The 25,779-nt window shown below is 41.7% G+C and overlaps 3 protein-coding genes across 6 annotated transcripts in view; 1 reads left to right on the top strand and 2 right to left on the bottom strand.

Moving 5' to 3' along the window:
- Positions 1-1,377: 1,377 nt before the first annotated feature.
- On the top strand, positions 1,378-3,176 carry fam78bb (family with sequence similarity 78 member Bb; the record flags this gene model as incomplete). The annotated part of the gene is made up of 2 exons (XM_079466770.1): positions 1,378-1,640; positions 2,654-3,176. 2 exons carry the CDS (start codon positions 1,378-1,380, stop codon positions 3,174-3,176), a joined length of 786 nt encoding a protein of 261 aa, XP_079322896.1.
- A 1,950-nt stretch (positions 3,177-5,126) lies between these two features.
- slc35a3a (solute carrier family 35 member A3a) lies at positions 5,127-12,642 on the bottom strand. Of its 4 annotated transcripts, XR_013787345.1 has the most exons (10): positions 12,249-12,642; positions 11,976-12,048; positions 11,645-11,847; positions 9,929-10,083; positions 9,698-9,820; positions 9,210-9,384; positions 8,113-8,258; positions 6,605-6,723; positions 6,322-6,455; positions 5,902-6,230 (listed from the first exon to the last, which is right to left on the bottom strand). XR_013787345.1 is itself a non-coding variant. In XM_079468301.1 (9 exons), the coding sequence occupies exons 2-9, from the start codon at positions 12,005-12,007 to the stop codon at positions 6,140-6,142; spliced, it is 1,032 nt and encodes a 343-aa protein (XP_079324427.1). In that variant the 5' UTR covers positions 12,008-12,048; positions 12,249-12,642; the 3' UTR covers positions 5,127-6,139. The 4 variants fall into 4 exon arrangements, 2 of the variants coding, with proteins under 2 accessions (XP_079324427.1, XP_079324428.1); XM_079468301.1 differs by lacking the exon at positions 8,113-8,258 and having other exon boundaries at positions 5,127-6,230; XR_013787344.1 differs by lacking the exon at positions 11,976-12,048 and having other exon boundaries at positions 5,129-6,230; positions 12,249-12,635.
- Positions 12,643-12,936: 294 nt separating this feature from the next.
- notch2 (notch receptor 2) overlaps positions 12,937-25,779 on the bottom strand; it is a 38,772-nt gene continuing 25,929 nt past the window's right edge. Inside the window, exons 9-34 of the mRNA XM_079467946.1 lie at positions 25,568-25,681; positions 25,247-25,360; positions 24,520-24,753; positions 23,834-23,944; positions 23,530-23,722; positions 23,299-23,444; positions 23,079-23,192; positions 22,837-22,956; positions 22,586-22,738; positions 22,236-22,464; positions 21,908-22,109; positions 21,404-21,557; positions 21,042-21,226; positions 20,821-20,953; positions 20,503-20,745; positions 20,285-20,397; positions 19,266-19,777; positions 18,692-19,042; positions 18,452-18,594; positions 18,165-18,369; positions 17,684-17,774; positions 17,344-17,497; positions 16,836-17,158; positions 16,550-16,697; positions 16,333-16,430; positions 12,937-16,130 (exon numbers count right to left, since the gene is read on the bottom strand). Of these exons, the coding sequence (XP_079324072.1) occupies positions 14,727-16,130; positions 16,333-16,430; positions 16,550-16,697; positions 16,836-17,158; positions 17,344-17,497; positions 17,684-17,774; positions 18,165-18,369; positions 18,452-18,594; positions 18,692-19,042; positions 19,266-19,777; positions 20,285-20,397; positions 20,503-20,745; positions 20,821-20,953; positions 21,042-21,226; positions 21,404-21,557; positions 21,908-22,109; positions 22,236-22,464; positions 22,586-22,738; positions 22,837-22,956; positions 23,079-23,192; positions 23,299-23,444; positions 23,530-23,722; positions 23,834-23,944; positions 24,520-24,753; positions 25,247-25,360; positions 25,568-25,681 (5,987 nt within the window). The 3' untranslated portion in view covers positions 12,937-14,726. The remainder of the gene's footprint in view (positions 16,131-16,332; positions 16,431-16,549; positions 16,698-16,835; positions 17,159-17,343; positions 17,498-17,683; positions 17,775-18,164; positions 18,370-18,451; positions 18,595-18,691; positions 19,043-19,265; positions 19,778-20,284; positions 20,398-20,502; positions 20,746-20,820; positions 20,954-21,041; positions 21,227-21,403; positions 21,558-21,907; positions 22,110-22,235; positions 22,465-22,585; positions 22,739-22,836; positions 22,957-23,078; positions 23,193-23,298; positions 23,445-23,529; positions 23,723-23,833; positions 23,945-24,519; positions 24,754-25,246; positions 25,361-25,567; positions 25,682-25,779) is intronic.

Consider the following 25,779-nt stretch of genomic DNA (forward strand, 5'->3'; position numbering starts at 1 on the left):
TATCTATATAAAGGGAGCAGCAGTACTGCTCCTTTAATCCAAGTATTGTATGAGATTTTCAAAGTAGGCTATCCATACGAGTTCATTTTGCTTTAAAGTACACGTTTCAGAGACATCCGAACGATCACGTGCCATCCGATGAAAAAAGCTGTTAAAATGTATAAAACATATTTCCATACTCTACGTGACCACAATATCACGACATTTGTATTCCTAACAAAGTGTAGCTAACATCCCGAAGGAATCAAGTCTTTAAACCCCTCTTCCATTACAAATAACCTTTTGTGTAACAGATAGATTTTGTGAATGTTACAGGTTCTTTGTGGAACCACAGTATAACAAAGAACCTTTTAAGGAAACGTTTTTTTATGTGGAGAAAATAATGATGATATGTGTTAATAAATATTTAACAGCAAACATCAACTAAGAACAACATACTCATGCAATATTAGCCCGCCTTTTATTGCATTTAACAATTGTCTAATTGCAAGATTTCACAGCAATATTGCACTATTTTCCCAGATTTGACAATCTGAAAAGATCAGCGGAGTACATCTACGTGAGCAGATCTATAACGCACTCCCACGCGCCTCTGAGCGTTCATTCAGCACCACAGCAACTGAACAGCGACAGCGGCGCGCATGCCAATAACGGAGACGCGCACTGTTTATTCAAACGGTAAGGATGAAAGTGCACAGATGAAGCCTTTAGATTCAAAGTTCAGCGGTCTATTCAATTTCATTCGGATGCTTTGCTTGTCCTTGTGGATTATTTATGCTTACGGGAGGTTTACGCTATAACGTAACGTAGATTCAGATGCGATGGGATCGAAAGCAACATTCCACAGGCGTACGATACTTTTCGCGGTTCTTCCTCTGCCGTAAATCATGCGATACTTTGAGAGTGTTTGTTGTTCGGAAAGGACAAAAATCAAGCAAAAGACGGAGGATCGCGAGCATCTCTCGTCGAGGCGAGAGATCCGCCACACCTGACTCTTTCTGCTCTGCCTCCGGTTGTGAGATGAAAACTCGGACCAGAAAGAAACTGATAAAAAGGCACAGAGCTGCAAAAGGACATGTGGATTTAACAGAATAGATATACAATTAAAGTGGGGCCCAAACAACCCTCCCATGTTAGCGAGTGACAATCACAACCTGGTGAATGCCAAAGATCAAGAAAGGATCTTGCAACCTGTGGAGATCTATAGCTGTTGGTTTAGAGTAGCATAACAGTGATTTGATGTGTTATCTTTTTTTTCTTCACTTAAATGTATTTATTGTGAGAAATATCTGTATTAAGCGCCTGAACTGGATCAGACACCGGACTATAAAGCACACCCCTACTTGCTGGTTAGCCCAATTTTGACCCTCTCCAGTCATGGGCTGCCTACAGAGTGTCGCCTGTAAGCCACGCATTAAGCGTGAGAACATTGTTGTGTCGGACCTATCAGCTACAATTGACCATTGCCCAACAGTAATCGAGGAAAACTCACCCATAGTGCTCCGCTACAAAACCCCATACTTCAAGGCCTCCGCCCGGGTAGTGATGCCCCCGATCCCTCGAAATGAAACTTGGGTGGTGGGTTGGATTCAAGGGTGCACTAAAATGGAGTTCTACAACACTTACGGAGACATTGGCATGTAAGTTTATCTTCAACCTGTCAAGTATTAAGTCTTTGCTTGACTACAATCATCCTATGTACAATACATTTTCCACCAATGAGCAGGTTTACAAATTTAGGGACATTTAACTATGTTTATGTATTCACCCTCATGGCATTTCAACCCTTTATGACTTCCGTTTATCTGCAGAACACAAAAGAAGATATTTTGAAAAACATTTGTTACCAAACAACATTGGTGTCCATACAGAGGAAGTCAATGGAGTTCAAAGCAGAGACATCACGTTTCTCAAAATATCTTATTTTGTGCTCCACACAAAAAAAGTACAAAATTCAGGTTTTCGAGGGTGAATAAATTATGACAGAAATGTCATTTTCCTTAAGGTAGCGTGACTGTAGGTTAAGTCTGAATCAACAAAGGATAAGTTCAGTGCAATGCAACAGTGATTTATATTCACAGTGTGTCTTCGCATACATCAGCTCGCTGCCTGACGGGTTTAGTGTTTGCACCTTCATTATTCACTGCTCTTTCATTCAAACTTCCACAAATGAGTTTCACAGCTTGTTAGTGGATCAGACCAGTGCTAGTGGATAAAAACTGAACAGATGCTCTGAAACACGAACGTGGTAGCACTAAACACAGAGCGCATTGCAGGGGAACACGCTTCATGCCTGATCTGCAAACGAAGACAGAGCATTCTCACACCCACCCACAATGCCTGTGACGTGGGCCCATCAGATGCTGCCGGAGGGCCTGTCTGTGTGAAGGTTCAGACGTGTGTGGGGGTGTGTATCACTGACTGCGTGGCTGCACGCGTGGGGCTGTCTGTGAGACAGATGGTACCGCACCGAAATGCCAGAACTGGGTTATACCTAACAACACCCAGATACATTAATGTCCTCTCACACTGAGTCATTTTACACTGCCAGCTGGGATCTTGCTAATGAATGTCATTACCACTACTCCTTCAGTTACATGTGCAGCAACACCAACACATTAATTTGTTAACCTCTGAACTTTAATCTTTGAAGGTCAAGCTGGGAGTTGCCTGAGTTAAGAGAGGGACTCGTGAAAGCCATCAGCGACTCGGACGGCGTAAGCTACCCATGGTACGGAAACACTACGGAAACAGTGACCATCTCCGGACCCACATCCAAGCCTTCACGCTTCACAGTTAGCATGAACGACAACTTCTATCCTAGCGTAACGTGGGCCGTACCTGTGAGTGAGAGCAATGTGCCTTTGCTAACAAGGATCAAACGGGATCAGAGCTTCACCACTTGGCTGGTGGCTCTAAACATGGCCACACAGGAGAAGATACTCCTCCAGACAGTAAAGTGGAGGATGAAGGTGGACATCGCAGTTGATCCCACCAAGCCACTGGGCTCCCGAGCGAGACTCACTGGACGGCTGCACCAGGACCAGCCCAAGGTATTGACCCACATGGAGCCAATCCCAACTAACGCTCTGGGCAACCCCAACGCCAATGATGCCCAAGTGTTGATGTGGAGACCCAAGCGAGGCCCACCGTTGGTAGTCATCCCATCTAAGTAGCAGGTCAAGAAAAAACAAGCTAAACAAGGAGAACTAGAAATCTGTAAATCAATGACATTTCACAAGTAAATTTGCCTTAATCCACACTGATGCCTTTAAATAGATAGTTGTTTTCTAAATAGTTTTTTGACACTAAAGTCTGAAATGTACATATGCCTCTTTAGACTCTTTAAAGAACTAAAGAGAAAAGGCTGACATACAGTACCTAAAGGCTGTTGATATTAGGATATCATAGAGTTTCTCAATCATTTTCTTCAGCCCCAAAACCAAAAACTGGGACATATTTACAATGTTGTGAATAGTGGGATTATAACACCTAGTCCTATTAAGCGAATCGGGATTAAATAAAATAAATAAATAAAACTGAATTCAACCCAATACAATCAGGAGAGTAAAGTGCTTACTGTCCTGCCATTTTTTAAAGGATTTATTAAATTGATAAATACAATAAAATTAATACAATAGGTTGCAGTCAACTACACAAAGGGATGCTTCACCCAAAAATGAAAATTCTGTCATCATTTACTCACCCTCCGATTGTTCCAAACCTGTACAAATGTATTTGTTCTGCTGAACACACAGGAACAATGTGGAACAATGTCAGATAGCAGGGGAAATATTTTCTTTACAATGTACGCTTAAGAAATGGAACAGGCTCAAGTTACGTTAATTTTAGAACATGCAAATTATAATAATTTCATAGAGAAGCAAATTTTGGAAAACTGTATTGTTTCACTTAAACACACATACATTTCACATTTTAAGTATTTTGAAAATGAATATTCAATAATCTGATTTATCCAGATTAATGTTGATGTATCTTTGGTTTGTTCAATTGCAGTCTTACAAATAAAGGTACTACAAAACAGAGATGCCATAAAATAACCATTTTTTTTGGTTCCCCAAAGAACCAATCTTATATTGCTAAATAAACCAGTTATATATATTTGGAATAATACGTATTTATATCGAACCTTCATGCACGACAAATAACTTTTTGTCAAATATATTTGTGGTTGTTAAATGTTCTTTATGGAACCATACAGGCAATAATGGTTCTTCAATGGCATTTTTTAACACCTTTATTTTTAAAAGTGTAGTGAGACATCTGAAATGTAAGTGTGCTGGGGGGTCTGTAGGTTATTCAGCTTCAATAATTCAGTGTCTTTAAACTGATATGAGCTTCAACACAGCAAGGTTTTAAATGAGAACGCCAGAAAAACCTCCTCATGTAAAACACAAGGCTCCTGTTCCCTACGAGAGGAACATTTGGACAACACAGAATAATTAGAAATTATACTGAAACTGGGCTGATTTAGTTTGCATTGCAATTCCAGTTTAACTTAAAGTTGACCATTATAAAATCCTACCTTTGCATAAGGAGACCGAAGCTCCTACCACTGTATCAGTTTGTTGTTTATAGTAGTAGAGAAAAAAAGAAGTTCCACCAAGCACAACCTGGATTTGCATACTGCTGCTGCGTTTGCTACCTGGAACCCTAAAGACTCCTGAAGGTCTATACATAACTCCAAAACTTGAAGCTTTAGAGGAAATGTCTGGAGCTACAAAATCACAGTTCTGCACACCTGGGAACAAAGTAATTATGTTTGCACTTAAAATAACTGCCATGATAATCCATCCATACCTTCCTCCTAATATCCAACACATAGGCCTTTATCCAAATTCAAAAGCACAAAAACCACTCACCTGTTTTTCTTAAAAGGACCTCTCCTCTTCTGCCTCTCAAGCACCCAACACCGACAAAAATTAAGCTGAAGTGACTTCTTGATGATAAAAATATAAAACTGTCAGCTGACTTGATCATTAAAGTCACTGCATTTGTACAAACTGAAATTATGATGCCATATGGGACATGCTTTCTTCAAAAACAGCATATACTAAAGGACTGGAATGCAAGAACTGACTGAATAAATGCCAGACCAACCTGATGTAGGTACAGAACAATTATTTTGCCTTTTTAATCATTTTTTCAAGCTGTGCTTGCATGCATTGTTTTTACAGTATATACATCTGGAAAATGCCAAACTTTCTTCTTTAAAGTTTTGTGCTATCCTGGTGAAAATGCCTATATTGCTTGAGGGAAAAAAAAGACTATATAACACAACACCTGATTTAATATTACTCATCACCAGCAACTTATATAGAGTCATACAAAGTTCAAAATCACTTAAAAAAGCAATTCCTTGCATATATAGCGTATATATTAAATCAAGTATTATTTATTGCCTGGTGACAGAGGTAATTTGTTGAAAAAAAGTGTAATCACGGCAGTGGAGACGGTCCACAAACTGACTTCCCAGCATCATTATTAATTACAAATATATGAAAAGTTTATATCATATTCACAAAATGTCCATCATTCACCTCTTTCACCTGCACAAACCTAAGCCAGCAACCCAGTTAATAAAAATAACCTAAAAAATCTTTTTTCAGGACTGAAGCGGTTGGATTTGATCAATGAAAAATACAGTGAAGCAATGACGCCATCAGTAACCTGAAATTCACAAGTTTTTGTGAGATTCAAGTTTAATTTGTGGCAAATTACTGCAGGCCACTGCAGCGACCCAAAAGCAGCAATCACCCCTTATGGATGAATGTATATAAAACTACTGAACACGAACGGAAACTGGCAAAGTCGGGCGCTACATTTCCTGGAAAGTCATGATTGTCCAATACAATCCTCAAAAAAATCTGACAGAAAATGGCACATTAGGAAACGGTTTTATTCCACACACTGATGTTATTAGCGTAGATGAATACTTTTCACGCTAACTCGACTCGAGTGTTTCAGCTCAGCACTGCACAGCAGTGGCCCATCCTGTTAATCCAACCTTGTATCAATCTGTTTTTCTCCTCTCAACGCCTCCTCTTCTGCGTCCTTTCCATCGTTTTATCCTTTTGTTCTGCTGCACTTTCACCTCAGCTCTCGTCCACTCTCTCTTTCACGCTCTGCTTGGGTTGGCTGCCGGTTTGCCCTCGTAACCATAGAGAAACGTTGCCGCTATCACCAATGCCGCGCCCATGAAAAACACACTGCACAGGTAGAACATTTTCAGTTGGATACAGTTAAAACAATTTAATCTCTAAAATCAGCACAGGGGAAAAAAATCCCAGTTTTTGTTACCTGGTTGGTTCGAAGTCCTCGAGCAAGAAATATGAAATTAATGTGGAAAGAATGATGGAAAGTGATGTAGCAAAGCCTTTCAGTATGTTGTCAGCATATTTGATAACAGCAGCTATCACCAGCCCTCCAAGAGCCTAAGGAAATAAAATTATTTAATTCATAAGGTTGCATTTTATAAGTTGCAAGGCAATAACTTGGAACAGCTTCCTGTTATTCTTAACACTGAATCGCATGTTAAGAGCTACAACAGGTTTGTAAGAATCCGAAAACCACTTAGAGTCACCTGCAGCGCAACAACAATCCAGGTGAGCATATTGTAGCCCTGGAACATTCCGTGTTCTTGGACTCTTGCACCATCGTAGGCAAACATCCCGAACAACCCGAACACCAGCCCAAACATGCCTGGACAAAGGAGACAAAGAGGGCATGTAGTTATAATTTATATACAACGCAAACCCCAAAGATACATAAAGCCAAATGTGTGCAGTGTAATCAAAAATTGTGTTGTCACAGTCAAGCCCTTAAAGGAACAGTTCACCCAAAAATAAAAATTCTGTCTTTATTTGCTCAGCCTCAAGTTGTTCCAGATCTATATACGTTTCTGATGAACACAGATAAAGATGTTTGGAAGAATGCTTGTAACCAAACAGTTCTTGGCAACCATTGACAACCATAGTAGGAAAATTTGCTTTATAAATTACTTTGTTCTGTTGAACAGAAAAGAAGATATTTTGAAGAATGTAGGAGAAAGCAAACAGTTTCGAAGCACAATTGACTACCACTGTAATTTTTCCTACCATGGTAGTCAATGGTTGCCAAGATCTGTTTAGTTACAAGCATTCTTCCAAATATCTTTCTCTGTGTTCATCAGTACAAAGAAATCGATGTAAAGGCTGTCATATAAGCTAGTTGAGTTATCGTGATGGTACTGCATCATAGGTGTGTATTTATATAGGTTTACAGAGCAACAGGGTGGCTTATTTTGGCTCAGTTCACAAAGAAGAACAGAAGTTCACATTAGGAGGTGAACCACTACAGACGCTCAATTCACACATTCCAGTTAAAAATAACTCGACACCGAGGCGCCACATGGAAGAAGAACACATTGGATAAAATGACTTGAGCATTCAAATGTTACCTGCAAATTTTGTGTGCAAGGTTGCTTAAATGATTTATCTGTGGGTGGATATTGGATTGATTTCAATAAACGTCCAAAAAGTCTGAAATTCTGATAACGGTTATTTTACAAAAACAGCATTTATCCTAGATAGATGTCATGGTGTCGTTTTGTTGACAGTTGATTTTTACTTATGCAATTTGAAGTGTTACATAGCTCTGACTCAATGGGTTAATTGACATGTTCAGCGTTAGAGAAAAACATTGTACATCTCTGACAACTTTAGTTTCAGTCATGCTCAGAGGGGGCAAAATAGTGGGTGGGGTTTGAGAAAGTGAGAAGCACTTTTGTCCAGTTGTGTGAAGACACACAACTGGACAAAAGTGCTTCTCACTTTCTCAATACATCGAGGGAAATAATTATTTGATCCCCTGCTGACTTTGTAAGTTTGCCTGCATACAAAGGGGGAAAATTGTATGTAAAGGTTATAGATTGATTTGCATTTCACTCAGTGAAGAATCAGTTATCACTCAGCTAGAATTCTGGCTCCACAGATTGGTGATGTGCCTATATGGACCACTTATTAGTCCCGTCACTAAAGTACTCCTAAGTCAGCTTGTTGTCATATGTATATCTCCATTCTGCTTCAATGACTAATGTCCAGTTGCACTTACTCCTATTCTCATGAAGTTGTTTGAACGGCTATTCATGCTCAACATCAAGTCTGTCCCCCTCCCTGGACCCCTTCCAATTTGCATATCGGTCCAAGCTCTCGATCGATGATGCCATTGTCACTGCCCCCAATGCTGCACTCACTCATCTGGACAAAAAAAACTTGTACGTCAGAATGCTGTTCATAGACTTTAGTTCAACATTTAACACAATCATCCCTCAACAGCTCACTCACAAATTGGTCCAGCTGGGACTAAACCCTTCACTGTGCAACTGGCTGTTGGATTTCCTAACGGGAAGTAACACATCAAGTACCATCACACTGAACACTGGGGCCCCCCAAGGATGTGTGCTTAGCCGCCTCCTCTACACCCTGTTGAACCAAAACTGCAAACCGTCAAAAGACTCCAACCTTACTCAGCAAGTTTGCGGACTGGTGTGACTGAGCAGAGAGTGAGCAGCACCAAGTTACATCACTGAGGCTCCTCCTGGACTAACAACAAACACGTCAGTACTGGCCAAGAAAGCACCAGCGTCTCTACTTCCTCTGCAAACTGAGAAGAGCAAGTGCCCCAGCCCCCATCAAATGCTACTTCTACAGAGGCACCAGCGGTCACTGTGTGGTAATGCACCTGCAACGGGTCCTGCCGCAAGACCCTCAAATGCATAGTGAGAGCAGCTGAGAATATCATTGGTCTCTCTCCCCTCCCTTCAGGACATTTATGGAACTTGTCTCAACCGTAAAGCCCTCTGCATTGCAGGTGATCCCACTCGACCCACAGCTTCTTCAGGTTGCTGCCATCAGGGAGGAGACTGCGAACTCCAATACATTTAACTTAAAGTCCCTGTGAACCGGTAGTTATGATAAGTCTTACTTCCGTATTTTGACGCATTTCCAAGTGAAATAGAATTTCGAATGAGAAAAAGTGGCCATGGCTTTCGTCTTTGTCGCGATTTAATTGGATGTATAAAGATTTGATTTTAATGAAAGTTTATGAGGGCAAACTAATTTAAAAAAAAGAATGACCCACATTGATAAACTATTTACAAACAAACTCTGAAAAATATGGAAGACACATTTCTTCACAAACACACTGACCCAGCTGGATGTTCCGAACCCAGACACTTTGTTTGGTCTCCTTGAGGATCTTCTCAAAATAAACTCCAGCAAAGCCACTGGAGCAACAAGCCACCAGTACGGCCCCCAGTCCCACGAACTGTGAGCCCGCAGTCAGCTGCTCTTTCTGAGGATCCGATGGCGAGTCAGCAGGCCACTGTCAAACCAAGAAACACAGAGGTCAGCCAATAATTTCAACGACTGCATTTTTTAGTGCAGTCGAAGACGTATTGCTTTAGTGCAGGGGTCCCCATGTTTGGTCCTGGAGGGCGGATGTCTTGCAGAGTTTAGCTCCAACCCTAATCAAACACACTTGACGCAGCTAATCAAGATCTTACTAGGCACAGCAGAAACTTGCAGGCAGGTGTGTTGAGGTAGGTTGGAGCTAAACTCTGCAGGATACCGGTCCTCCAGGAATAAGTTAGGGGACCCCTGCTTTGGCGGATTAGCGGCTTCTCATTCAGCTTTACCTGTACAAATGCAACCCCAGCCATAAGAATTAGCAGAGACAGCCACTGGTACACCCCCAGTCGGCGACCCAGCATGGACACTGAGAATAGGGCTGTGGTGAGGATCTTCAACTGATATGTCACCTAAAAGTTCAGTAGGGTGAAGAAGAGGGATGGATTTTTTATGGCGAATCAGATAAAACAAAACTTGGATGATGATTTAGGATGATGGATAGTTGAATGGCGACTCACCTGGTACGTAGCAGCATCAAGGTTTGACAGCGCTGCATAAAGCAGGTTATTCTGCAGAGTGTAGATACCTGAAGGAATCGCCAGCTTTAATGTTTCTATAGGCTTGTGAAGAATCTCCTGTCTCAGTAAACTGCTCAGCGCTCGGCCACTGAAACCTGCCGAACACAAACACAATATTTATCCAAAAATAATTAATCAAATTCACAGCCATTGTAATGAGACTACTTTCTGACTTTCTCCACGCAAACCAGAAATCGCTTGTGAAAATTGCACGCTTTCATCAACTGACTAAAATTACAAATGATTGGATTTGCCAAAGTTTATCACACTTTTTTTAAATAAACGTTTGGCTTTTAATTGTTTTATCGTATTTCATAATGTTTAAGTGCTTGTGCACTTTTCATCATCAAAAATGATTTCAGGTAAGGAAAATCCATTTCAGTGCAGTGGAAGGATTCTGCGAATGAGACCTTAAAATAACCGACACGCCGATCAGCGCCCTTACTACTTTCACACACTAAAGCGTACACTTTGTTTAGTTGTCTGTACTGAGAGAATTATTATGTAAAGACAGACAGTAATTCTAGACTATTTTCCATTCACAGGAAATCTAATTCAATAATTAACCTGTCTAGTCTATTATTGAGATAGTCTAATTTTATTTCAGCTTAACCTGCACCCAAACAGCAAACAGGTTGATGAATTTACATGTCAAACAGATGGTTTCTTCCTGTCTATGTGGGTGATTATTGGCCAGAATACACTGAAAACCGTCTTAAGTCAAATGTCTGGCAACACTAGATTTCCCTGATGTTACTCAATCGTTTGTTACCGTATTCTGTCATTTCCTATTGAATCGAGCAAATTTCTAAGAAAATGATCAGAGACAATCTGAGAGGTTTAGTTATAAAAGGGGAGCTCTATAAAACAAGGTCATGTCTCATGCATTTTCCTCTCCGCTTGCTGAATGCATGGTTTAATTATAGAAATACATCGCTGCAATTCACACTTCGTTCACTATAATCTCGCTGTCATCCAAAGAACACAGTGAGTGATAGAGACATCTTCACATGCTGTGGTGTGTTAAAAGAATACAATAAAAAGCCAAAATTATCTTCAGCAACCAGAGCAAAAGCAACACATGGTTTCACACCAAACGCAAATTATGCGTTTGGCGCAAGTAAATTACATACAGAGTCGCAACGTACACATTTTTCTAGAAGAGTCGGTGCCTTATCAAGATGGAAACACTTCAACTTTTCGGAGTGCCGCACGCGAGTCGTTCAAAGAGAGAACGCGGCGAGGCTCACGTTTTCCAAGCGGTTTTAGACGCGAAATGTGAATCGGGCCTTACAACATTACAGCATGGAGTAAACATTATAGGGGTTGTTCATGAAATGTATTCAACTTCATGTCTCCCTTATGACTTTCCAGAACACAAAAGGTGTTTTGAAAAATGTTGGTTAGCAAACAATTGTGACCTCATCGACTTCTATTGTACGGGCACAAAACAATCGAGACATTTCTCAGAATTTAATCACTTGTGTTACACAGAGGAAAATGCCATAAACAGGTTTTAATTTGTTATTCATGGGCATCCTGCTTAAAACCACAAGAACAACCAAAGAAATTATAATAGAATAGAACAATAAACACAGAAACCTGTTTGAGAACTGACAAAGGTCGAAAAAGTAGCTTTTTTCAAGGTAAACATACTGTGCTCTTTGAAGACCAGTCCCACACAGGTGAAGATCTTGAGGAGCTCTGCGACCACCACAGCAGAGGAGGCCAGGTACCGCGGCCCATCGCCCTGTAGGGTCCGTGAGTAACGCATGGTCAGCACCAGAGAGGTGGTCTGGAAGACCAGGACCCCCAGAGAGAGATACTTCAGATTGGCTGATGCCATTTTCACAGTCTCTCTGTGATGACATGATGAAAGAGAAAAGGGCAAAGAGCATACGGATGTTTAAACACAATATTGTCTCAGCTGGATGGACTCTGTCAACATTAATTCCTAGAAAGTACAGTAAAGCTTATGTACACATACTCTATAGTTTTCTTCACGAAGAAATCAAACATGAACCCTTAAGTTTTCTTAAATTGTGGCCACATATTAGAGACTGAAATGAAGAATAAAAATACGAGTTTCAATGTTTCAATGAGTTTAAATAGTTAACGTTATATGTGCTAGATTAACAGTAGCGTTAAATACTAATTGTAGATACGTCATTATTTCCACAAGTAAAAATGTCAACCTATGAACACTTTATCTTAAACAAAGATAGAATCTCAATTGAGTTTTAGTTTTATGTAGACTCACCCTCGCTGAAGATTAGTGAGGAGATCCCGGAAGAAGTGAAGTTGCAATTCGAGATAACGAGTTTGAAAACTAACATAAACGTCTGGCCGCCCAAAAACCCTCAAAGATCCATCCTTACAGTTAAATTCCCGCGAATATATAACGTTAAATATCCAGTTGAGTCGTGTCTTATTTTGACACCTTAAGGCTGGGAACTAGTGCGGCTAAGCGCTTGACTGAAAAAGCCGTCAGGATAAACAGGTCTCCATAATATACAATTGTTATGTCAATCTCAAAGCTTTTTCGTCATACATCAAGTATAAAAACCGGACTGTCCAGTGTGCTGTACAAAATCTTGCGGTACTTCCTAGTGTCCTGTTGTTTCGTTGCTCCTCGTTGTCGCCACCTGTCGACCGGCGGACAGAACTATGCCGGTTTATTTCTTTCATCTTCTTTCATTTAAATGAATAGATATAAAATATCATTTTGATTCAGTGGTTACTGTTGAAATAACTATATTATGTTTTATTATATACCATGTTAATGAATTATGTTCACAGTCTGAATTTACAGTCTTCACTGATAAATATAAGGATTTGGGTGACTACAGTGCATTCAAGTGTCCTGCCATTAACTGCACAGAAGGGTGATGAATAATAAACTTTATCAATGTGTGTAAGCTGCATGAAAATGACTCATTTAGCCAGATACAACTGTAAAGCTCTTCCTTTATTGTTGTGTTTCATCACTATTGTGATCAATTTGTTTGTTTCTGATACACAGACCTTTGTTCTTTAAATCAGATTTTCATCTACGAAATCCTAAAATGAAACAATCACTTCATTCTAGCATGTTTTATGCATATATTTGGTGAGCAGGAAAAGAAGATACACAATAAGCATAAAAACAATATACAGCACATATAAAAATAGCTTTGCATAACATTTGCTTGAAAATACAATGGTCCAGAAGCTTTGCAATGATCTTTTGGTGGACAAACCCATTCATTAGATTAAATTACACCAAAATGTATTCTGTTGAAGGGGCCATAAGTGCTACAACAGGAACATATTGTCGGTTTTACATTGAATAGTGATATTTTAGCCACATAATGATGCCAATTGATTCCAAAAAGAGCCTATGGAACATACTGCAAAAGACTTTGTTTAGACATGTGAATGTAAAGTCGACACTCTTAATATTGAGCCATCCAATCAAATACTGGCAGTTAATAAGACCTTATAAAAAGTATTTTATCATCTCTGACTAAGGTATGCGTGGCTTTCTATATACTACTTTGAGTGTTTATTTGGTGTTTAGGAGATATAGGGGCATTATTGTGCAAAACAGAGAAAAGTGTGATTGTACTAAACAGGCTTATAAAGCTTTGCTCAAAACATGAATCATAAAAAGCAAAAATAGTACATTTGAATTTGTATAAAGTATGATTTCTAAATTACCAAGTGATTTGAATGGTCGCGCAGACAGGTTGATTGCATTACAATAAAGAGAATACATGGAAATACATGTATTTAAAAATCATGTAAATGAAAACACAAAACGAACCAGTGAAACTGCTCAGAATATTAATGTAACACAAAGCAGAACAACAACAAAAAACATAGTAACAATGATTACAAACACATTTAAAAGGCACTGATAATATTTGTCTAAACTTTTCCATTTGCTGGAATTCCACTCATCTGTTATATTTGTGTGGACACAAAATACTGCATACCATAAAGAAACTAAGTTGAACCCTTTCATATTTACAAACATCATTTTACCTCTTTTATTCATTGGCAAGGCAGAAGATACAAAGTAACAGACGGGCAATGAGATACATAAAGTAACATTTTACAATCAACTATTTACACCACAGTTTAGCTCTGAACCACATATGAATGAGATGTATGGCATATGTGGGAATAAATGTCGACCTCCTCCACTTGACATATTCATGCCTCCAATCTAAATGCGACACCACAAAAGTATTCTTTAAGAAACATTCCATCAGTACAAAAAAGGTGAACGATAAGAAAACACATGCAGCTGATGTCTTATATAAAAAAAGACAAATTGGTACCACCTAAGCATATCTGGCAAAAAGATTGCAGATTAAATGAGAAAATTTCCTTCAATTCGTAAAAGTTCCAAGAAAAAGTCCCACGCTGGGACAGTAACCACAGATAACTTGCCTGATCCTCCATGTGTAGCAGTGGATTTCAGAGTTTTTAAAAAATATATTGTTTTTCTCTGCTTTAAAGACAGGTTCTGTGTAACTTCTGATTCAATTTTATGATCTTTTGGGTAACCAAAAATATGAGCTTGTGGAAATTTCTAATATGCAAACATCACAGTCAACATGCATAAAGATGATGGGCAGAGAAAATACAAGGAAGACTGATAGTTGGCCACTCCTTTGACACCTAGACAGAGAAAACAAAATGGCCGTGCAATTAAACTCCAAAGGTTTGAGTCCACCACTGAGGTCTGTTCTTACGCATACACGCTGCTGCGCTGTGACTGATGTGACTGTGCCGGCTGCACAGGCTGCAACTGGGGCTGCAGCTGAGCCTGTTCGGGAATGTGTTTGTGGCAGGAAGTAGGCAGTGAATGAGGGTTTCCTAGAGGGGTGGGGCTTGTGGTGACATCGGACCAGTCTGAATTGGAGTGTGGGGATGAAGAGGACCAGGGATCAGGCGATTCGGGCGAAGGTGTGAGGTAAGGGTGTTCGCTGGGAGGGTGTGAGGGATGACCCGGGGTGGTTCCCTCGGAGCCAGCAGTGGCGTTGCTGTGCTGGGACGGAGGGGTGGGATATTTATCGACAGGGCTCTGACGTGGCTGATAGGATGCCACTTGTCGTGCCTGCCCCTCTGCCAACCCGTGCCCGTGAGGGAGGCTATGGTTGTGGCCATGGGGGTGCTGAAGCGTGTGTGAGAGGCCGTGAAGCATTCCTACGTCAGGAATGGGGTACATCAAACCCTGGTTGCAGTGCAGGTGCTGGCTTGCATGGGCCTGGCTCCGGTTCTGCCCTTGAGCTTGCATCTGCCCCTGTTGCGGCTGCTTGAGGAGGCTCTGCCCACTGCTCGTTGCCATCGTCTGGAAGGTGACGATGGACGGCAGCTGTTCTCGGCTCATGGTGACATTCATCGGAGTGAGCATGCCAGGGCTATGGTGTTGCTGCTGCATTCCAGTGTGGCCCATGCTCATCTGGTGGGACTGCATGATACTTAAAATGTGGCCGTTGTAGGGGTGTTTAGGCAGACCCACCCAGCTCTGCTGCTGGCCAAGCATGTGACTGACAGGGGGCAGCATGGGCCTTACAGACGGGCTGTTCAGCAGTGGGGGAGAGTTTGCCGTGTTGGACGTGATGGCAGGCTCTCCGGCGTACGAGTGAGGAGACTCCAGAGAATCCACAGGTGACATGGTGACGGAGCTTTCGGAGAGACCGCCGGCTGCTTTGGTGACATTCCCCACAGGTCTGCCCACCGCCACCACACCTGGTCCCTCTCCGCCAGCAGGCTTCTTCCGCCTCTTGGCTTTCATTTCCTTCAGATCTTTGGCTGTCCCGCCTGTAACGCCGCCTGCTTTGCCTCCACCACGTCGATTCTTTTTGCCCTGCGGTCCAGGACGCATGCCAATGAATCCTGTTCCGTTCGGCCCGCAGATCATAGAGTGTCCTCCTCCATTTCCGATGTGGTTAGGCCCGGAGTGTGGGCTGTGTACCAGGTTGTACTGGTCCAGGAGACGCACAATGTCGTGATGCATCCTCTCCTGGGCGGTATCACGCGGCAGGCGGTCGAGGTGGTCGGTGATGTCGCGGTTTGAATAGTGATCTAGTAGGACTTGAGCTGCTTCAAAGCTGCCTTCTCTGGCCGCAAGGAATAGGGGGGTCTCCTCCTACAGCACAGTATACACAAAATGTAACAAACAGCATACATTTAGCAAATTACCAAACCTTATGATTACATGAATACTTGTTATTTATTATTAATAAAAACAAATAATAACTATACAATATTACTTATATAAATAATATTATTTAACAAACAAAAAGTAAATAAAAGCACCCAAATAAATAAATGCACACAGAAGCTCTTACCTTGTTGTCCTGCATGTCTCTGTTGGCTCCATTCTTCAGTAGCACCAGTGTGGCTTCTACATTATTGACAGCAGCTGCCCAATGCAGAGCCGATTTACCTAAGAATAAAACGAGACCAAGCGATAAGATTAAATAAGGCTGTTTTTGTATTTATGCAGTTTAATTGTTAAAAGTTCAAATCTGTTTTGTGAAATATTTGTGTTCATGTGTTTCTCACCGTGGTCGTCCACAGCGTTGACATCTGCATGGCAGTGCACCAGCTCCTCTACCATGCCCTCCACTGCCAGTCTGGCTGCCAGGACAAGTGGTGTGGTGCCATCATTCATGCGGGCATCAAGATCCGTAGCACGGTTTCGGATTAGAATCTAAAAATGTTTACAGTAATGATTAAAATTCTTGAAAGTACACACATTTCTTTTGTCTTCAAACAGTGTCAAAATAATAATTTTTGAATTATTTTCAAGTTTAAATGACCGTGAAAATTCTATTTAGAATTCCCTCACCTGGAAGACTCCCTGGGCATCTGCCGCAACAGCCGCATGCAGAGGGGTGCGGCCCATGTTATCGTGAGCGTTGGCATCGGCACCGGCATCCAGGAGCCTCTTGGCGGCATCAGCGCGAGCATATCGTGCAGCGAGATGAAGGGCGGTCTCTCCGGTGCGGTCTGTCTGGGCATTGAGAGAAGCACCCTGTCCGATGAGGTCGGTTATAACATTTGTGCCAGGCTCATCTGCACCGCTTTCTTCCTCCTCATCACCCAGCATGCTGCCACAATCAGAACTGCTGCCATTCCGCAATGAGGCCAGCATGAGGGGAGTGAAACCATCTGAGACAGAGAGAGAAGACAGACTTGGCCAACCCCTTAACGGAAATGTGTTCCTGTGGAATACTGGTGGCGCATGGGTTTGATTCACAGGAAATCCACTTACTTATAAAATTTACTTTTAACAAATAATTAATAAACTTCTATTCAACTTCTCAAAGAATAAAAAAAATTAGAAGTTACATTACCTGGTCCTTTGACATTGACGTCCAGGCTGTCCATATCTATGTCTGCCTGAGGAGGAGTGAGCGTGATGTCTGCAGCTTTGTGATGCTGCACGGTCCATTCTCTTCTGTCCACCCCTCCATCCACTCCAACAGGAAGCAACGGCTTATCCTCCATCTGCGGAAATGAGGCGTTCAGTTTGATAAAAAATTATAAAGTAGTCTTTTTACCCTGGGGAAAACTTAATTCTGGAATAATTTGTTCCCCAAATGTTGAGGTTTCATGATTTAATCATTAAAAACAGTCCTAACCCCCTTTCACAATGACAAGTGTAAGTTTATTACTTACGGTTCCCTCTCTTACCCTGGGTTTCTTAGCTAGATGATCCTCCTCTGACCAGTGATGGGTAGAGCTGCCATCCATCATCCCAACATCCTGTGGCTTCTGTATGTCCCTGAGAGAAGTGGAACAAGAAGACAAAATGAAATCATTCCAGCTTCCACCAGACATGAAACACTGCCTAGATTCACATCAGGTTGGAATTATTAAATCGTCAATGTCAGACTGAAACCTTGTATCTCCAAAACTGCACCTTTCGGGAATGGAAAAAACTATTTTCAAAAATTAAACACTGTGTTTGCCAAGTTAACAATTACACACTGTGTTTGCCAAGTTTACAATTAAACACTGTGTTTGTCAAGTTTACAATTAAACACTGTGTTTGCCAAGTTTACAAGCTCTTTGATACATTTTATTGGTAAAATATTGGCAAAATCTACAGACAAACATGAAGGGTGACTGAAAAGACTTCTGTTCTGAAAAGACTTTCAACTGCCACACTTACTTCATTCCAAAATCATCCTGGCCCACTGGTTCCCTGCGCTTGCAGTCCTTTTTTGCCATAAAGCCGTCAGGAAGCCACAAAAATCCTTGCTTGCGTTTTCGCTTGGCAACCAATACACCCAATATCAGTATCAACAAGATGATAGCTGCTGCCACGGCAACCAAATACAGCAGAGGGGGCACGGGATGAGGATCATCATGACCACCTAAAAGGGAGCAGGGTGGTTAACAAAGTTGAATTTAAGACTGAATTTCAGACCACAGAATGCATTCTGGTAGTATACGTACTGCTGACGGAGATTAGGGGGTACGGCAGCTCCGATTTCAGATACTCGGCAGCTAAGTAGGCCGCAGCCTGGTCTGCGATGGAGAAGCATTCACTTGAGTGCTGTGAACACTGACGATTGTCAATCTCAAGGAAAACCTTCGATCTAAAGCACACAGATTTACCGGTTACTAATGACTTATTCGTGACATGACTTTGGAAAATATGGTTCATATTGATATTTCCACAAGTGAAAAACATACCCAAGAACCTCCTTCCCCAACTCTCGTTTGCCACGTAGCTTCATCGTGGAGACACCATCTTGCAAATCCCCTTCCTCTTTTCCATAATAGGGGTACACCATAGGTCTCTGCTGCTGGTCCATCTTTAGCCGCACGTTAGTGTGCAAGAGCATCCCCAAATAGCGCAAGAAACCCTGCCTGTCATCCAGCAACTCTTGGGGCTGCAGCAACACCACGATCACCAGTGTGCCGTCAGCCAGTTTGGGAGGAGCGTCTGTAGCGCAATCCAGTCCATCCCAGCCACATGCTTCTGTGTTACAGCCCTGGTTACAATGACCATTGCCGTAATGGTCTGCACAGTATTTGTCATACCTGAATGGAGAATTAGGGTAAAGAGACAGAAAGACCATGTGAGAGAGAGACAGAGAGCTACAGCTACTATAAATCTTAATAATGGTGCACGTTCCAAGTATAGTAATTCTGCAAAAAGTTGTGAGAAAAGTTAACTATTATCTAACCCAAAAAACATACTACTAATTTCACTAGTAATAACTTGTACTACTAACAATTTACAGCATACTTCAGACACACATACTTGCAAGTGCTCTGACCCGAAGTACATTCAAAGCTGTCAAAAAGGCAGCCGGCATTGTTACATTCTTGGTCACAGCGTTCATTATGGAAAAGATCCCAGCAGGGCACAGAGGCTGAGCAGTTCTTCCAGGGCTTTTCGAAATGCAATGTACAGTCACCTCCATCCCACTCGCACTCTGCAGTTTTGCACTGTGGGTCACATACTTTGTCTCCTGCCCGTTGTCCACACTCCACGTGTTGGCAGGTAGGTGTAGTTCTAGAAAAAATCTGACAATCCGGCCCGCTGTATCCATGCGCACAGCGACAGCTAAACTTGTTGGAATCACGTGGATCTGGGATGCAGGTGCCTCCGTTACGACACAAGCAGAGATTTTGGAAGATCTCGCAGTGTGGGCCGGTAAAACCGTTTTTGCACTGACACTGTGGCCGCCCCAGCGTCTCCATGCACCGTCCACCGTTCAGGCAACGGACGTTGGCACAGGGGTAATCACCACAGTTGAAGCCAGTGAAACCCTGCAAGAGAGGAAACAGCTGTCAGATGCAAAAAAAAGCCCCAGAGAAACTGAATTAGAGAGGGGAGATATAATACAAAAGAGTGGCTGGAAAAGTGAATCATTGAGTTGAGAGTGTAGGGCTGGTGTCAATACAATTAGCACAAATATACTGTACATTTTCAGTTGATCGCCTGCTTTAAGGATCTTTTAAGATCAGTTTTTTTTAACTTCATACCTGATGTATGCAGCCTCTGTCTTTAGCGCAAGCATGAGAATAAAAGAACAAATAGCCTTAAGAAGAGGAAACAATTATACCCGAAGCAAAGCAAAGATCAGACAGCACATAAGACAATTAAATATTCTTCATCACCTCTCCGAGAGCGATTAGTAAAAATTGGTGAGCAGCTTTTTTATTCACTGTAAATAAAGTAAATTCAGTGACTGGGAAAAAAGACAGGAAACACCTTGCAGTTGAGGAAATATTTAAGCGCATACACACAAGTATACATACTTAAACAGCACTTACGGATTGGCAGGTGCAGCTGTAACCATGCACCGAACTCATGTTCATTGAACATCTGCCGTTGCGGTGGCACGGCTTGGATTGGCACAGATCCACCATTGACTCACAGTGTCGACCTGCAGGAGGATAATGAGTGCATTTATGCAAACATGTTACTTTGAATATTCTCAAACAATAAATTTACTGAAAGAAATACGTAAATATCGGCTTTTGAGTCTCACCGGTATAACCGAGACGGCAGCGGCACTGATAGTCATTTGCGAGCGGGACACAGTCGATGGTTCCAGGGTGGTGGCACGGTCTGGACAGACACTCATTTATATCTCCCTCACAATGCTCCCCGGTAAAACCAGGTGGACAGGAGCAGGTGTACCGTCCCAAACCATCCACACACTGGCCGCCGTTCAGACAACGTGTACTGAAATCCTGGGCACACTCATCAACGTCTATTTCACACCGCAAACCTGCAGAACAAGTGAATATTTACATGACAGTAGGGTGCTAAAGATCCATTAAAATAGGCAGCCACTGGTTCATACCTTTGGTGCCAGGAGGGCACGAGCAAGAGAAACGGTTGACCAGGTCAATGCAGGTGCCTCCATGGAGACAAGGATTTGATTGGCACTCGTTAACATTGTATTCACAGTTCACACCCTGATAACCTGCTTTACACTGATAGACAAGGAGAGAGATTTGGATATTAAAAGACAGTTCTTGAAAATACCTTTGCTAAAGTTTTTTAAGGTCTTGATGGACATACTTGGCAATCGTATCCTCCCTGATAATCCACACAGGTTCCTCCATATCTGCATGGGTTGGACAAACACTCATCCACTTCCAGCTCACAGTAACTGCCATTGTAACCTCTCTGACAGTTACACTGGTGTGTGTTGTCTTTGTTCACACAGAGTCCGGCATTCTTACAGACCATGTCCTCTTTAACACCTAGACCACATGCAGGACCATGAACATGTATTATTAGACTTATCAATATGGTTTGAGATACATTAAAGACTCATGCATAAATTACATAAACCTACTTTCTATTTTTAATATATATTAAATTAATATAAAGAGTTTAAACTTGAGCTCAAAGTGCTAAAACAGTTTCTGATATCTCACCATTGCTGATGGCAACAGCCTGGCAAGACACGCTGGGTATGTCGCAGTACAAGCCAGTCCAGCCTGGGTTACAACTGCACCTCCAATCCATCTCCTTTTGAATGCATCTGCCTCCGTTCTGACACTTAATCTGACTGCACACATTCACCATTGACTGTTGAACAAAAATAGTCAATGATCAGTTGGGCAACAATTACCAAAGAACAACAGACTGAAGAAAACTATACTTACAACACTTCATTATTAAACTGTATAATATGAATTTTCACACTTCCTGTGTTTTTATGAAGAAACAGTGAAATCATAATTTTAACATAAATTCTTTCATGAAAACAAGCTTCCTCATTTCAAAGAACTTGTAATGGAACTAATAGCAGATTGTGTAGTATTGAGGTGTGGTTTAATATCTAAGTGGTTTCGAAATTATCTAGAAATTGTGCCACACCAACTAAAGTTGTTTAATAGCACCTGTTCACGTTCCAAGACTGGACAGACTGTTCGTACCTCACAGGTTTTCCCATTGTACATCAGCGGGCAGGTGCAGTGGAAAGTCCCCAAGCCGTCTATGCAGGTGCCTCCATTTTTACAAGGCTGAGAGTCGCACTCGTTCAGCTCAAACTGGCAAAACTGACCCGTGAAACCATGTCGACACCGGCAGAAGAAACGGTTAATTCCATCCACACACGTTCCGTTGTTGAGACACGACCTGTGGAACATGAATGAACAAACACTTGGTGGAATATTTCCATGCCACAACATCACTTAAATGAAATTTCTAATTATAAACTTGAAGGAAACACACGCTTTCATTTCATTTATACAGAAAACATACGTGTCTGTGCAATCTGGGATGTCGCGTTCACAGTTGATGCCATCAAACCCCGGCGGGCACTCGCAGGTGTAGCTATTCACATAGTCTTTACAGAGACCTCCATTCCTGCAGGGGGCGCTAACGCATTCGTCATTCTCCTCCTCACAACGATCTCCATAGAAGCCAGCTCTGCATTTACACAAGAAATGGTCCACTCCATCCACGCAAGTGCCACCGTTACGGCATGGATCTGGAGAAGAGAGGGAAACGGAGATTACAAACTAACAAAATAAGATGATGGTTTGTCAAAATATGGATATGCCATTGTTTATCAGGATGTGGATCAATGTGACTGTGAAAATGACACTTACTGGAGCTGCAGTCATCAATGTTGGTCTGGCAGTTGACTCCACTGTACCCAGGTTGGCATTCGCAGTTATAGCTGCCCAGCGTGTTCACACACTGAGCCCCGTTCTGACACGGGCCCCTCCTGCACTCATTGACATCCTCTGTGCATTGGGCTCCTACATTTATATAATACACAAACAACATTTTTACATTTAGCCCCAAATATATTTTTGAGGAATAAAAGCAAGAAAACACAAAGACTTAAAGCACTTGCCTTCCCAGCCGCTAAGGCACTGGCAGGTATATGCAGTGTAATCTGAAGATGGTCGACACACACCGCCTCTCTGACATGGTTGAGATGCACAGGGAACCAACTTCTCCTCACAGTGTCTCCCTTAGTGTGTGAGAAAACATTCAAAGAATGAGTCACATTATACGCCGTATAATATACGGTGTGGTGCATGTCGCTGAACTGAACCCAGAGGGGATATTGTGTTACATGTGGATGTGTGTCACCTGTGAAAGGTAGAATGCAGTGGCAGGTGTAGCTGTTGATTCCATCCACGCAGGTTCCCTGATTCATACATGGGCTTGACACACATTCATTAACATTAATCTCGCAGTTGGAACCTGAGAGAAAAGGGCATAGAGATGCAATCAAAATATTCACATTCACACATAGTAAGTTTAACTCCCAACTGTCTGAAACGTTTGCAATGTAAGTCTCGCTTTATACCTGCAAATCCACGGGGGCACACGCATATGTAGCTGTTCAAATGGTCATTACAGGTTCCTCCATTCTGGCATGGGTTTGACAAACACTCGTTCTTTTCTCGTTCACAATTCTTGCCCTCCCAGCCAGCTTTACATGCGCAGTGGTACCTACATGCACAAACATACTTAGAGTTTAACAGAAAATGGTAAACGGAGAGAAATTATATCAGAAAAGCATATCGGCTGTTCCTACCCGTCCTGCTGCTCGACACACTCTCCGTGCAGGCAAGGCTGAGGACTGCAGTAATCTGCGCCAGAGTGACACAAGGGACCGTGAGTCCCTGCCGGACACGAACACTGAAATCCATTGATCTTGTCCACACATGTCCCTCCACTCAGACATGGTCTTGAGCTGCATTCGTCTATGTCCTCTGTACACCTCTCCCCTAAAAGAAAGAGCAAACAATAATAAATGATAGAGAAAACCTATGTACACAGAAATCTCAAATAAGGCTCTGCACAAATGTTTTTATGTGCATGTGTGTGTGTGAACAGACCTGTGTATCCAAGTTCACATACACACTTGTACTCGTTAATTCCATCTTGACAGATCCCATGCTGGCATGGATTGCTGGAGCAGTCATCGTGATTGATCTCACAGTTCACACCTATATAGAGACAAAGATCAAATCAAACAGCGAATGTGACAAAAAAGATTTTTTCCTGTTATTTCAAATGTTTTTTCTGGGTGTGTAGTAAGGTTGAGTGTCCAGCAGGGGGATGTAGTGACCCTGTCAGACCTCAAAAACCAACCACATTGCAAACTCTAGGTCTGACCTTTTAACAACTCACTAATACAGGTGGCCGGGCAGTATGTCGGGACTTTTGGAGGTCTTTTAAAACAGACATTTCTTGTTTTTTATTGACAGTTTGCTATGCTGTGTAGACATTACTGCTCCCATCCCTTAATACCAGATGTTAACCTCATTTTTATAAACTAAGTTGCAAAAATTGGTCGTTCAAAAATTGCCATTATATAGTCATCATGTGCAAATTAACATGTATACTTTTTATCAGTTAAATGTACAATAGCCAGTAAACAGCATGTTTAATCCCAAACAGTTGAAAAGACAAAACTATGACTGTTGTTGCAAATAAACTTCATTGATAATATAATTGGACTTCTTGAAAATAAAATGATACATAGATGTAAAACACAGCCTGGACCATATTTTGGACTGACCTGAGGTGCCTGGCAGGCAGTTGCATTGGTACATGTTGACCAGGTCGACGCAGCGCCCTCCATTTTGGCAGGGGTCACTCTGGCACTCCCTTATTTGCTCACTGCAGATGGGGCCCATGTAACCCGGCTGACATTTGCAGAAGAATGTTGCAATTCCGTCTATACAGTCGCCATGGTGACAGCGCTTAGGTTCACAGTCATTAATGTTTTCCATACACAGCGGCCCTGTGAAACCTACAGAGATCAGCGAATAAGACATATGAAAATAAGTCGCATGCTTCAGGAAGGTCATATCTGTGAGCACAACTTAAAGAGATAGTTCACTCAAAAACGAAAACAAAATGCATAAATGGAGATTTATATTTACACAATTGAACAACAATTCAACTCCCGAATAAATAAACCACCATAAAACAGCCCATACTTCTCAAGCATTTAATCATTTAATATTTCTTTTGAAGACATATGTGCATGAGTCATTATTCACCCAAAATTCGTCCACTGCAATCAAATCAAATATGGCACACAAATATCGATTTGTTGCAAGCAAGTAAGGTTCAAACAACTATTACGTTAAATTAATAAATAATTACATAATTTTTTTTATTCCATGAAATATTAAAGTAATTTGTTAATTTGTAAAGTTTACACAGTAACACTAAACAAATGTTTACTTAATCATTTTTATGACAGTTTAAAACAGCAGTGTAAAAGTTAGTAACACCACCTTCAGCACATTCACACTCATAGCCGTTGGGTCGGTCGAGACACTTGGCCCCATTATGGCAAGGAGTGCTGGCACATTCGTCAATGTCAATCTGACACATTTCCCCAGTGAAACCTGTGGTCACACACACATTTACAATCAGAATTAACAGTATCAACATTAACATCACATTAGACATTCTGGTTGATGGTAGTCTGAATGACTACCGAAGAGGATGTCATCACATACAGTATCCACACAGAATTATGTAGCACTTCACAGCATCTGCATGTTGCAGCAGTAATGAATTCATCTTTCAGCATGGGTCAATTTTATGCTCACCCTGAGGACACTCGCAGACGAATCGGCTGACCTGGTCCAGACATTTGCCATTATTAAGACAAGGTGAGCTGGCACACTCATTAATGTCAATCTCACAGTGAACTCCCTCAAAACCTATGAATGGGAAACACACACATACAGTCAATAAATGAATGAGGGGACGCTGAGCCAAATCGGTGTCATCATACGTCTGATTACAGTGTGTGTGTACT

The sequence above is a fragment of the Barbatula barbatula genome, assembly GCF_947034865.1.
Source record: "Barbatula barbatula genome assembly, chromosome: 11".
Lineage (NCBI taxonomy): Eukaryota > Metazoa > Chordata > Actinopteri > Cypriniformes > Nemacheilidae > Barbatula > Barbatula barbatula.

Coding starts and splice junctions, on each gene's coding strand:
- slc35a3a (XM_079468301.1), bottom strand. CDS start 12,007: ATGTTTGATTTCTTCGTGAAGAAAACTATAGA. Junction 9,385..9,697: donor CTGGGGTTGCATTTGTACAG/GTAAAGCTGAAT, acceptor TTGGTTTGACAG/TGGCCTGCTGACTCGCCATC. Junction 6,456..6,604: donor GGATTGTTGTTGCGCTGCAG/GTGACTCTAAGT, acceptor TTATTTCCTTAG/GCTCTTGGAGGGCTGGTGAT.